Genomic DNA, 12200 nt, shown 5'->3' with positions numbered 1-12200 from the left:
GAGGTCTTAAAGCTCATCCAGTTCCAGCCCCACTGCAGTCAGCAAGAGCATCTCCAGCTAGAGCAGGCTGCCCAGGGCCACAGCAAGTGATAGACTCACAGATTGGGTTGGAAGGGGTCTTAAAGCTCATCCAGTTCCAACCCCTTGTCATGGGCAGGGACACCTCCCACCAGCCCAGGTTGCTCAAGGTCCCATCCAACCTGGCCTTGAACACCTCCAGGGAAGGAGCATCCACAACCTCCCTGGGCAACCTGTGCCAGTGTCTCCCCACCCTCACTATTAAGAATTTCTTCCTAATAAACAGAAAACAAAAAAATTTGAGCCAGTAATTTTCCACAGGCAAACCAAACCCCAAACCAAAAACCAAACCCCAGAAAACTCTGAGGCTTTGTGCTTTTGAGGAAGGTCTTGAAGGTGTACCTGAGAGGCTGACTTTGAATTTAGTGGGGAGGTTCTCTGCCTCTTTCTTTGCTGCTGCTGCTGGTTGCTTCAGGGATTCATGCCAAACCCACAGTCCCATCCCCCCTGGCATATTCATTTGTGACGCAGAGATGATTTCTGAACACCAACCAAAAGAGCCACTGGGGTGGATTCATCATCTAAAGGCTGCTGGTTACTCCTTGGCCTTCTGAAGTTGGGAATGTTTTATACCCTGTAAGAGGTGCTTACTTCCCAGAGCTGTCCAGGGCTCTTTCTTCCCCATTCCCAATTCCCTTTCCTAAACTTCAGGGTTTTCATCTTCCTTTATTGTGCCCAGGTTAAGCTCTTTCCCCACCTTCCAGTCTCACCATGTTGGCAGTAAGCCCATCTTGTTTGGTTACCTTCATCCTCTTTACCTGCTGTTTGATGAACTTCACCACCACCTACCTCTTCACCCTCTTATCTCTCTTTGTTTTGGCTTCTTAGTCACATGGAGAACCTGTTGAAAGACTTTTCACCTTTTACTCTTTAACTTCTACTTTGGTGCTCATCATTCTCCTTCTATTGCTTTCCTTCCCCAGGGAGGTTGTGGATGCCCCCTGCCTGGAGATGTTCAAGGCCAGGTTGGATGAGGCTTTGAGCACCTTGGGCTAGTGGAAAGTGGCTCTGCCCATGGTAGGGGGTTGGAACTTCTTTAAAGTCCCTTCCAACTCAACCCCTTGTATGGATCTACCAATCATTATCTCACTGCTTCCATTCTGTCCTCTGTCCCACCTCTGCTGCTGCCAGCAGATGATGCTTTGCTCTGCTCATGCAGAGATCTTTGGGAAGAGGTTGCAATGCCAGTGGGAATGCTGAGACCTTTGTGTGATGTTTCTTACCAAGCAGCCTTCTCAGTCTGTCCTTTATACTGTGGGTATTGGGAAGCTGTTTTCCTTCAGGCCAGCACTGTCATCCATCAGTAGCTTCACAGAGCTGTTTCTTGAGGGATGTCTTCAGAGCTCTCCACTTCCACCTTCAAAAGACCTTGGGTGGGATATCATAAAATCACAGACTATTTGGGGTTGGAAGGGATCTCTGGAGGTGGTGGAGTCACTGTCCTTGGAGATGCTCAAGCAAAGCCTGGATGAGGCACTTAGTGCCATGATCTGGTTGACTGGCTAGGGCTGGGTGCTAGGTTGGACTGGATGAACTTGGAGGTCTCTTCTAACCTGCTTGATTCTCTGATTTTAAGATCACCCAGCCTGCCTCCCCTGTCAAAGTAGGGTCACCTAAGGCAGGTCACAAATGAACACATCCAGATGTATTTTAAAAGGCTCTGGAGATGGAGACCTCACAACTTCTCTGAACAGCCTGCTCCAGAGCTCCAGCATCATTCAGAAGATCTCTTAGTTCTCCTCTCCAGGCTAAGTAGCCCCAGGGTCTCTCAGCCTTTTCTCACCACATAGAGAATTTATCATCCTTGGACTCTCTCTAATATATCCCAGTCTCTCCTGAACTGGAGAGCCCAGAATTGGACTCCATACTCTAGATTTGGTCTCACTAGGGCAGAGTAGAGAGGAAGAAGAACCTCTCTTGACCTTCTGGCCATGTTCTTTTTAATGCCCCCCAGGAGACTGTTTGCCTTGGCCACAAGGGCACATGCCAGTGCTCTTGGTACTTTCAGGTGGCTATAGAGAAAAAAGGGAGGTTTCTCTTCCTCTCTGGGAAAGGATTTCTGGCTTTAGGTGTCCTCACATGTCTTTAGAAGTGCTGGCTGGAGCAGATTCTCTCTCTTTGAAGATACATCTTCATGAAGATACATGACATGCTTGAAGCACCCTGTTGAGGCACCGTGTGGTGCCCAAACTTGACCCAAGCTCCTGGCTTTCATGCTCTTCTGTTGATAGTCATCTTGCCCAGGCTCAGGATTTTTCAGTGTCTTTCTGAAATGACCTCATCTTGCCCAAGCAAACCTGCTGAAAGCTGAGGAGCAGCTCCTGCTGCAGGACATGCCCAGCTGGAGCTGGCCAGTTCTGTGCTTCAGCGGGCAGAGGAGCTGCAGCTCTTCATTCTGTGACCTGAAGCAGTGTGGAAGGGAAGGGGCTTTGGGGGTTAGCATTGGAAGGGTTTAGCAGTTGAGGCCATCCCCAGCAGAGCTCCTTTGGGCACCAGAAAGATAACTGCCACAAAGTTTCTAGCAAGAGCTCTGAAGCTACTGATTAAAGATCAGGTTGGAAGGGACCCTCAGAGGTCATCTTGTCCAACCCCCTGCAGAAACACTTCCAGCTAGATCAGGCTGCCCAGGGCCACATCAAGTTTGACCTTAAATGTCTTCAGGGATGGGGCCTCCACTACATCCCAGGGCAACCTGTTCCAGTGTCTCACCACCCTCATTGTGCAGAGCTTGCTCCTGATGTCCAACCTAACTCTGTCCTGCTCCACTTTCAAACCATTATCCCTCATCCTGTCACCACAGACCCTTCAGAGCAGTCCCTCCCCAGCTCTCCTGTAGCCCACTTCAGGTCCTAGAAGGCTGCTCTGAGATCTCCCTGGAGCCTTTTCTTCTCCAGGCTGAGCAGTCCCATCTCCCTCAGCCTGTCCCCATAGCAAAGGTTCTCCAGCCCTCTGATCATCTTTGTGGCCTCTTCTGGACCCACTCCATCAGGTCCATATCTCTTTTGTGGTGGGAACCCCAGAGCTGGACACAGAACCTTTAGCTGCCCACCCTGGTTCCTGCTGCATGTTCAGCTTTCAGTTTAAAGAGCTGTAGCTGTCCCTTTGCCCATAGTGACATCTCTGACAGACAGTAGGTAAAGTCACCCCACCACCAAGGCTTAAGGATGTCCTGTTCCTCTGTGTGCTGCTGTTGCCTGTTAGCACATGTTGGTACAGGGCAAGCAGCCACAGTAGAGGTCCAGTTTGGGGAGATGTCCTTAGGGTACAGCCAGGTTTTACACCTGTGACATCAGAAGCAGAGCAGGAAAGGGGAAGGATTGGTGCTGCTGAGAGGTAACCTGAAGATGTGGGTCGCTGGGTGGGTGCTGTTGGCAAGGGGCTGGAACCTGATGATCTTCAAGGTCCCTTCCAGCCCAACCCACTGTAGGATTCTCTGATATTAGTCACAAGAGTCTTCATTTTCCACATCTATCAAAGGGTGTCTCCAGAGAGGCTTAGCAAGCACTTCCCACCGAGATGGTATCAAACCACCTGGGTGCAGCAGAGCCACGGGCAGGGTCAAGGCTGGAGGTGGAGGTGACACCTCCTGCTTGCCTGCTGTTGAGCCTTGGGTTTAGGGCTGTAAAGAGTATTTTTGCACAGAAGAGGATTTAACCTTTGCTCTCCTTTTCAGGCAGAGATGAGCTTTCTAGGGGGGGTGTTCACACCTGCTTTGTTAAATCATTAAACAGCAGCCAGAGAGCGGAGGGAACTTGACCATAAGAAGTTCCACCTAAATGTGAGGAAGAACTTCGGTCTTTTGGGGTTGGTGGAGCACTGGAACAGGCTGTCCAGAGAGGTGGTGGAGTCTCCATCTCTGGAGACATTCCAAACCCACCTGGGCAGCATCCTGTGCAGCCTGCTCTAGGAGAAGCTGCTGTAGCAGCAGGGTCGGACTTGACGATCTCCAGCAGGTCCATTCCAACCCTCACTGTTCTGCTCTGTGTGAGAGAACAGGAGCCTTAATCTGTGTCTGTTCCTTTGGTGGCTCTCTTGTTCTGCTGGGGACATCTCATTGCTGTCTACAACTACCTAAAGGGAGGCTGTGGATAGGTGGGGTTGGGCTCTTCTGCCAGGCAAGCAGCAATAGAACAAGGGGACAGTCTCAAGCTGTGCCAGGAGAGGTCTAGGCTGGATGTTAGGAGAAAGTTGTTGTCAGAGAGAGTGATTGGCATTGGAATGGGCTGCCCAGGGAGGTGGTGGAGGCACCGTGCCTGGAGGTGTTGAAGCCAAGCCTGGCTGAGGCACTTAGTGCCATGGTCTGGTTGACTGGATAGGGCTGGGTGCTAGGTTGGGCTGGATGATCTTGGAGGTCTCTTCCAACCTGGTTGATTCTGTGATTCTATGATCTCCAGATTGGCTTGGGGTGTGCTACTCTGCTTCATGCCAGCCAGTGGCTAAAGTTTGCAGATGTTGTTCTCTGCCCTTGAGCATCACCACCTGAACTACCTCACTTCCAGACGTACCCATGGGGTTTGTCCTTCCTCATCCTTCCCTGGAGCTGTACTGCTTGGCCCTTGCCATTTGAGGTTTGGTTGAAGTGTGGATATAGTTGCCTGGCTTCCTGTCCTCTGAGCTGAGTTGCTGTGCTTGGTTTGATGCAGTGTTTGGGGCCTGGGGGTGTGCAAACTAGGCAGAGAATGAGCAGATCTCGGTCAGGTCATGGAAGCTGCTGATGTGCCCTAGACCTGGAGCAAACTTCAGCTAGAAGGTGTTTGTTCCAGTCTGGGTGGAAGCCATCCAAAATACCATGGCTTAACCCATGCAGAGCATTGTCCCTGCTCGGTTGACACACTGCAGTTCACTAAACCTTTGCATCTTGCTGCTGGAGATGTGTGAGGAAAAACCCTTGGCCTGTGTGCTGTACTGCTTCAGCTGTCTTGCTGCTTCCAGGGATGTGTCTTGAAGGAGCCAGCAGCTCTAACAGCAAGTCTCTTTGCTCTGCCCTCTTGTAGGTGGATCAAGTTTGAAGAGAAGGTAGAACAAGGTGGGGAGAGATGGAGCAAGCCTCATGTGGCCACCTTGTCCCTGCACAGCTTGTTTGAGCTGAGGACGTGCATAGAGAAGGGCTCCATAATGCTGGATATTGAAGCCTCTTCTCTCCCACAGGTGGTGGGTAAGTAAAGCTGCTCTGGACCTCACCTTCAGCTCCTCCCTACCTGTTTTTCATGCAGTCATAGAGCTGTAGAATCATTTTTGCTTGGAAGGGACCTTTAAGATCCTGGAGGCCAACTATGAACTGGTCACTGCCAGGTCACCACTAACCCATGTCCCTCAGCACCACTTCTTTGTAGCTTTGAAGCACTTTCAGGCATGGGGAGTCCATCACTGCCCTGGGCAGCCTGTTCCAGTGTCTCACCAAACTCACTCTAAATCACATTTCTTACAATAGAATCAGTGAATGGTTTAGGTTGGAAGGGACCTCAAAGCTCAGCCAGTTCCAACCCCTTGCCATAAGTAGGGACACCTGCCCCTAGAACAGGTTGCTCAAGGCCTCATCCAGCCTGACCTTGAACACCTCCAGGGAGGTTGTGGAGCACAGAATCAGCCAATGTGATCAAAGATCACATTGGGTGATTCTGTGCTCCACAACCTCCCTGGGCAACCTGTGCCAGTGTCTCACCACCCTCACTGTAAAGAACTTCTTCCTAACATCCAGTTTCAATCTCCCCTCTGCCAGTTTAAACCCCTTACTCCTCATCCTGTCATTACAAGACCTTGTCAGTAGTCCCTCCTCAGCCCTCCTGTAGCCCCCTTCATATACTGGAAAGCCACTCCAAGGTCTCCTGGAAGCCTTCTCCTCTCCATGCTGCAGAGCCCCAACTCTTGTAGCCTGTCCTGATAGCAGAGCTGCTGCAGCCTTCTTCCTCATCTCCAGTCTAAATCTCTCATTCTCAAGCTTCAGTCCATTCCCTCTCATCCTATCATCACAAGTCCCTGCTCAGCTTTCTTGTAGGTGCCCTTGAAGGCCAGGGGGGCTCAGGACAGAGGCAGCCAGCATGTGCAGAACACTGACCTGGCTGCTTGCAGGGAAGTCCCAGGGTGGCCACTGAAGGCAAGTGAGGTTTGTTTAGGGTTGGTGCTCCCCTGCAGCAATGCAGAGTGCAGAGCAGGCACAGAACGAGCTGCTGCTGCTGAATGCAAAGGCAGGGGGCTTTGTGGTCAAAATAGCTGTGGCCTGGGATGACACTTGGTGACATTGCTGAGAGCTATAGCCTGTGTCTGATGACGTGGGAGAAGACATCCCAAAATAAACTTGGGAAGTGAGGCATGCAGTGGGGGGACATTTACCCAAGCCATTGACTCCAGGAACTGTTGTGTGAAGAGAGGTAGAGGAGCAAAATGTTTTCTTTTGCTGCTAGAGCCCTCAGAAGTTGGAACAGGTTGCCAGGAGAGGTGGGAGGTGTCCCTGCCTATGGCAGGGAATTGGAAATAGATGAGCTTTGAGGTCCCTTCCAACCTAAACCATTCTATGTTTCTAACCTTTGGAGGTGCTGGCCCACAGGAGAGTCACAAAAGTGATCAGAAGGCTACAGCAGCTCTTTTGTGCAGACAGGCTGAGAGAGCTGGGGCTGTTCAGCACATAGAAGGCTCTAGGGAGACCTTAAAGCAGCCTTCCAGTGTTTGAAAAAGGCTGCAGGGCAGCTGGGCAGGGACTTTTGGCAAAGACATGGAGTGACAGGAGGAGGGGTGATGGCTTCCAACTGAAGAACTTGGGTTTAGATGAGACACAAAGAAGGAATTCTTCTCTCTGAGGCCAATGAGACACTGCAAAAGGTTGCCCAGAGAAGCTGTGGAACTGTAGAATCAGCCAGGTTGGAAGAGACCTCCAAGCTCAGCCAGGCCAACCTAGCACCTGGCCCTGCCCAGTCAACCAGACCATGGCACTAAGTGCCTCAGCCAGGCTTGGCTTCAACACCTCCAGGGACAGCAACTCCACCTCCCTGGGCAGCCCATTCCAATGCCAATCACTCTCTCTGCCAACAACTTCCTCCTAACATCCAGCCTAGACCTCCCCTGGCACAACTTGAGACTGTGTCCCCTTATTCTGTTGCTGCTTGCCTGGCAGAAGAGCCCAACCCCACCTGGCTACAGCCTCCCTTCAGGTAGCTGTAGACAGCAATGAGCTCTGCCCTGAGCCTCCTCTTCAGCAGGCTGCACACCCCCAGCTCCCTCAGCCTCTCCTCACAGGGCTGTGCTCCAGGCCCCTCACCAGCTTCATTGCTTCTCTGGACATGTTCCAGTACCTCAGCATCTCAGGGAACTGCCTGAAAGAGTCCAGCAAGAGCCACAAAGCTGCTGCAGGCAGCAGCTCAGTGGCTGCTGTGGCTGTAGCACTGTCCTGAGTGGAGTGGATGTGCTGGTCCAGGGCCTTAATCAGATAGACAGGGATGGCCAAGAAGCCTGCAGACTTGGTTAGCAGAATTATTTCATCCTAATCACTTGGTTGGTGTCTAGGAAGGAAGGAAGAAAAAAGCTGAGAGAGGTCAGGAGGGGCACACAGGAAGGACTTGGGGAGCTCTTTGTTGCTTTGTGTTCTGTCAGAGGCAGGGCAGGAGACAAAGCCTTGCTAGGTGCAGAAGGATGAAGTCAGACTCATGGAATGGGTTGGGTTGGAAGTGACCTTGAAGATCATCCAGTTCCAACCCCCTGCCATGGGCAGAGACATCTCCCACCAGCCCAGGTCATTCAAGACCTCATCCAGCCTGGCCTTGAACACCTCCAGGGAGGGGACATCCACAGCCTCCCTGGGTAACCTGTGCCAGTGTCTCCCCACCCTCACTGCCAGGAATTTCTCCCTCATCTCCAGTGTCAATCTAAATGTGATAAAGATAGAAATGTTGTGGAGGCCTCAAGCCTGGCTGAGTTACCTGGGCCAGTGGGAGGTGTCCCTGCCCCTGGCAGGGCATTGGAACTGGATGATCTTTGAGGTCTCTTCCAACCCAACCCACTCTGATTCTGTGTTTCTCTGAAGGAAGTATGGCCTGAAATTGTGCCAGGGAAGGTTTAGGTTGGGGATGAGGAAAAATGTCTTTGCTGCAAGTGTGGTCAGGGATTGGGAGAGGCTGCCCAGGGAGGTGGTGGAGTCCCCATCCCTGTAGGGTTTCAAGAAGCCTGTGGCTGTGACACTTGGGGCCATGGTTTAGTGGCCATGGTGGTGTTGGGCTGATGATGATCTTGGAGGTCTTTTCCAACCCACTCAATTCTCTGATTCTGAAAACGTCCCAAAATCATAGAGAACCCCACCTACCCCTCCTGCAAAACAGCAAACCTTGCAGAAAAATGGCACTTCACAGAAAGAAACCTTTGGGCAAACCTTCTGAGCAGCCACAGCCACCACCCATCCTTCCCTGAGCTGGGTGGCAGCAGGAGGCTTCCTTGCCTGGTGGTGTGAGGAGGCATCAATTGTAGGGCAGCCCAGAGGGGCTGCTGCCTTCCTGACTGAGTGGCTTAGCAAATGTGGAACTAAGAGTTGGGGCTGTGCAGTCTGGAGAAGAGGAAGCTCCCAGGTGACCTTCTTGTGGCCTTCCAGGATCTGAAAGGGGATACAAAAAAGCTGGGGATGGACTTTTGAGGCTGTCAGGGAGTGCCAGGACTAGGGGGAATAAAGCAAAGCTGGAGGTGGGGAGAGTCAGAGTGGAGGTGAGGAGGAAGTTGTTGAGCATGAGAGTGGTGAGAGGCTGGAATGGGTTGCCCAGGGAGGTGGTTGAGGCCCCATGGCTGGAGGTGTTTAAGGCCAGGCTGGCTGAGGCTGTGTGCAGCCTGCTCTAGGGTAGGGTGTCCCTGGGCATGGCAGGGAGGTTGGAACTGGCTGCTCCTTGTGCTCCCTTCCAACCCTGACTTACGATTCTATGGTTCTAAATGTGCTGCATGCTCTGCCTCCTCTGCCCCTTAACTTTCCTTATTAGCACAAATAAAAGTTCCTGGTAGACAAATAAGAGCTGCCACTTGCCCTGGGGGGACAGCTCCTTAACTGCAGTAATCAAGGGGACAACTTAATGTGAGGTTTAATGCACAGTGGAGAGGCTTAATAAAACCTGCCTGGGTTTTTTTTTTTGGGTCCTTTCTCCTCTGGGATGGAGGAGTGGGGAGGAGAGGATTGATGGGAAGTGAGCAGCCTGCAGTGGGCTGAGAGCCTTTATTTTGGCTGGTGATTCAGATCAAGGCAAAGCCTGTGACAATTGGAGCCAGTTCTGCCTTTTGTAGTTGCCATCACTTTGTTCAAGTCCTGAAGAGTGATTTAATTAGTGCCTCATCCCCAGGACTCTCTCCTGTCGTTGGAGGAGGTTTTATTGGGGGCCTGTGAGGTGAGGGCAGCTCTCCTTGGAGCTGATAAAAGTTTGACTTGGGTGTTTTTGGGAGGAGGCTGGAGCTTGCAGCGTGGCTGGGTGAGGAAGGAGAAAGCTGAGAGAGGTCAGGAGGGGCAGGCAGGAAGGACTTGGAGAGCTCTTTGTTGTTTTGTGCTCTGGCAGAGGCAGGGCAGGGGACAAAGCCTTGTTAGGTGCAGAAAGGTAAAGTCAGAGATTCATGAAATGGGTTGGGTTGGAAGTGACCTCGAAGCTCATCCAGTTCCAACCCCCTGCCATGGGCAGGAACACCTCCCACTAGCTCAGGATGCTCAAAGCCTCATCCAGCCTGGCCTTGAACACCTCCATGGAGGGATTAGATGCCAGGCTGTGAAAGAGAAACAGGGTGATGTCTACTTCACTCATAGGCTTGCTGAGATGTGTAAGAGCAAGAATCCAGACATAGACAAGGGAGTTGCTCTTTGAGCTCTGGGCTGCATTTTCTCTCTAAACTCACCCTCCATCTCTCTGATTAATCCACTTTGCTCCCTCACCCCCCTGGCCAACCCTCCACTCTTCCTTGGGGCACAAGGCAAGGTCTGGGGTAAGGTAGAGGGGTGGGAGAAGGTGGAAGGGTGGTTGGGAGCTCCTCCTGAGGACTCAGGTTTCTGGGAGGGCTGTTGTGTTTCTGTGTTACCTTTTACCTTGTCTATTTCTGCCTGTAGCTGCATATGCTGTAAATCTCTGCTAGTGTATTGAGCTAAGCTGTAACTATAAAGCTTCATTCAAATTTCCAGAGCTGGCTGAGTCTAGTCTGGGTGATTTCCAAAGTGTGAGGGGGTGGATAACACCCAAACCACCACACCTAACTAGCCACAGCCCCCCTACTCCACCCCAGCATGGCATTGTCCCTCCTGCCAATCTCTGCAGAGCACTGCCAGTCAGCGGGGTTGACGGTTGGGCTGGAACCGCCTTAGATGTGTCCTGTGGCTCCCTGCTTGTCCTTCCCTGTGCCTTACCCCCTTTTCTCTGCTGTGACAGAAATGATTGTTGACAATCAGATCGAGACAGGCCTGCTGAAATCCGAGCTGAAGGACAAGGTCACCTACACCCTGCTCAGGAAGCACCGACACCAGACCAAGAAGTCCAACCTGCGCTCCTTGGCCGACATTGGAAAGACAGTCTCCAGTGCAAGTAGGATGTTTACCAACCCTGATAATGGTAATGCAGAGGCTAACTGGCTATAGCCTTCCCTTCTAAAGCAGCCCACCACACCTGCCCACCCACAACTAACTGCGTGGCCTTGACAATGCTTCTCTAACCCGTGACGAGCACAGCGAGACCTGCACTGACCGCGCGTCAGTGGTGGGCTCTGGAGGCTGCTTTGGCCCCGGCGTGGCGCTCTTGACCCTATCTTCACTGGACTGAGTGGGACAGGAGGGGAGGCAGGCAGGCTGCAGGGGGCACAGGGGAAGGCAGAGAGGAGCTCTTGAAGCTGGTGTGTAGGAGGTGATGTGAAAACAGTGATAGGAAAAAAGTAATCCGAGCACGCCTGGACCTAAAACTGTTGAGCATCTGCTTCAGGCTGCCCAGCGGAGCTGTGAGTGCCTCATCCCTGGCAGTGTTTAAGACCAGGTTGGATGAGGTTTTGAGCGAGCTGGGCTAGTGGGAGGTGTCCCTGCTCTGTGGCAGGGAGGTTGGAACTGGATGATCTTTAAGGTCTCCTCCAACCCAAACCATCCCATGCCCTGAAATGGCGAAGGTGAGATGAAGGCAGAGCCGAAGCTTTGGTGCAGGTTCCGTTTCTGTAGCAGGTGGTGTCGATGGCACTGCTGGTCACAAAATGAGCTGACAGGAACAGCTGGCTTGCATTTTACTGCCATTCAGTCATTGTCCAGTGTGGGTAAAGCTGATTCCCATCTCGCTTTGTCCATCCTCCAGTCGTCTCGTGGCGTGTGCCGTGACCGTGTCTCTCCCAAAGCGGTGCTGTGCTTGTGTGGTGTCTCTTAAGTGTGTTGTGTGTGGTGCATGCAGATAGCTAGAGAGGCCCTGCCAGTCACCCTGAGTCACCCACTGGGATTTGTCTTACTGGTTGGTAATCAAAGGGGGGAAAAAAGAGGAGTTTTAAGCCTGTTGTCATGTCTGGGACTTGTGGCAGCTGCCTTCTGCTGCAGTCTGCACATCTGTCTAGAAGTCCCTGTTTAAAATACCCAGCAAGGAAAGCAAGCCAAGAAATCGTTTCCTTCTTGGTGCATTTGAGGCCTCTCAGCTCTCTGTGTCTTGCTTCTAAACCAGGCCCTAACCTTCCTCCCTAACCTCGTCTCATCCCTCAATAATATCTTCTCTTTATCAACCTTGGCTTTGGCAGCAGCTCTGTGTGTGCATGGCAAGAGAAGATTTGTTGCTCCTGGTGGTGCATCTTGTCTTGTGTGAGTGCCTTGGTGGTGCAGGATTGAGGGGACAACACAAAAGTCCCATAGTGTGAAGCAAGAAAATGCCTTTGGGGTCCTCAGCAGATACCTTGGGTGTTGTGCACAACTGGGGAGCATCTGTGGAGGGCTGGATCTGAGAGGGGTGGTGGTCAGGAGCTCCAGCTGAGATGTTGCTCCTCAAGCCCTGCTGCTGATTTCCCATTCTACACATCAGATTTGTAGGAGCCTCAGTTTCTTGTCCTTCATCAGCCAAGCACTTTGAGGTCCCTCAGGGATGCCTGAGTCGTGTCAGGACTGGGCACCCAGAGAGTGACTGGTGTTTGTTTTCACTTGGGGTTAAGAAAGAAGAAGAGAAGGCTCCAGA

The 12200-nt window shown here is 52.0% G+C and overlaps 1 protein-coding gene across 3 annotated transcripts in view; it reads left to right on the top strand.

Annotated features, from left to right (window-relative positions):
- The window catches only part of SLC4A4 (solute carrier family 4 member 4), a 227964-nt gene that overhangs the window by 151885 nt on the left and 63879 nt on the right, over positions 1 to 12200 (top strand). For 2 of the 3 annotated variants that reach the window (XM_064149690.1, XM_064149689.1), the window contains exons 6-7: positions 5073 to 5233; positions 10446 to 10625. In XM_064149690.1, coding sequence (XP_064005760.1) covers positions 5073 to 5233; positions 10446 to 10625 — 341 coding nt within the window. The remainder of the gene's footprint in view (positions 1 to 5072; positions 5234 to 10445; positions 10626 to 12200) is intronic. The other variant, XM_064149691.1, reaches the window with a different exon arrangement.

Source organism: Pogoniulus pusillus, chromosome 10 (genome assembly GCF_015220805.1).
Source record: "Pogoniulus pusillus isolate bPogPus1 chromosome 10, bPogPus1.pri, whole genome shotgun sequence".
Lineage (NCBI taxonomy): Eukaryota > Metazoa > Chordata > Aves > Piciformes > Lybiidae > Pogoniulus > Pogoniulus pusillus.
Note: the sequence above shows the minus strand (reverse complement) of the source record. Positions and strands in the feature narration are given on the sequence as shown.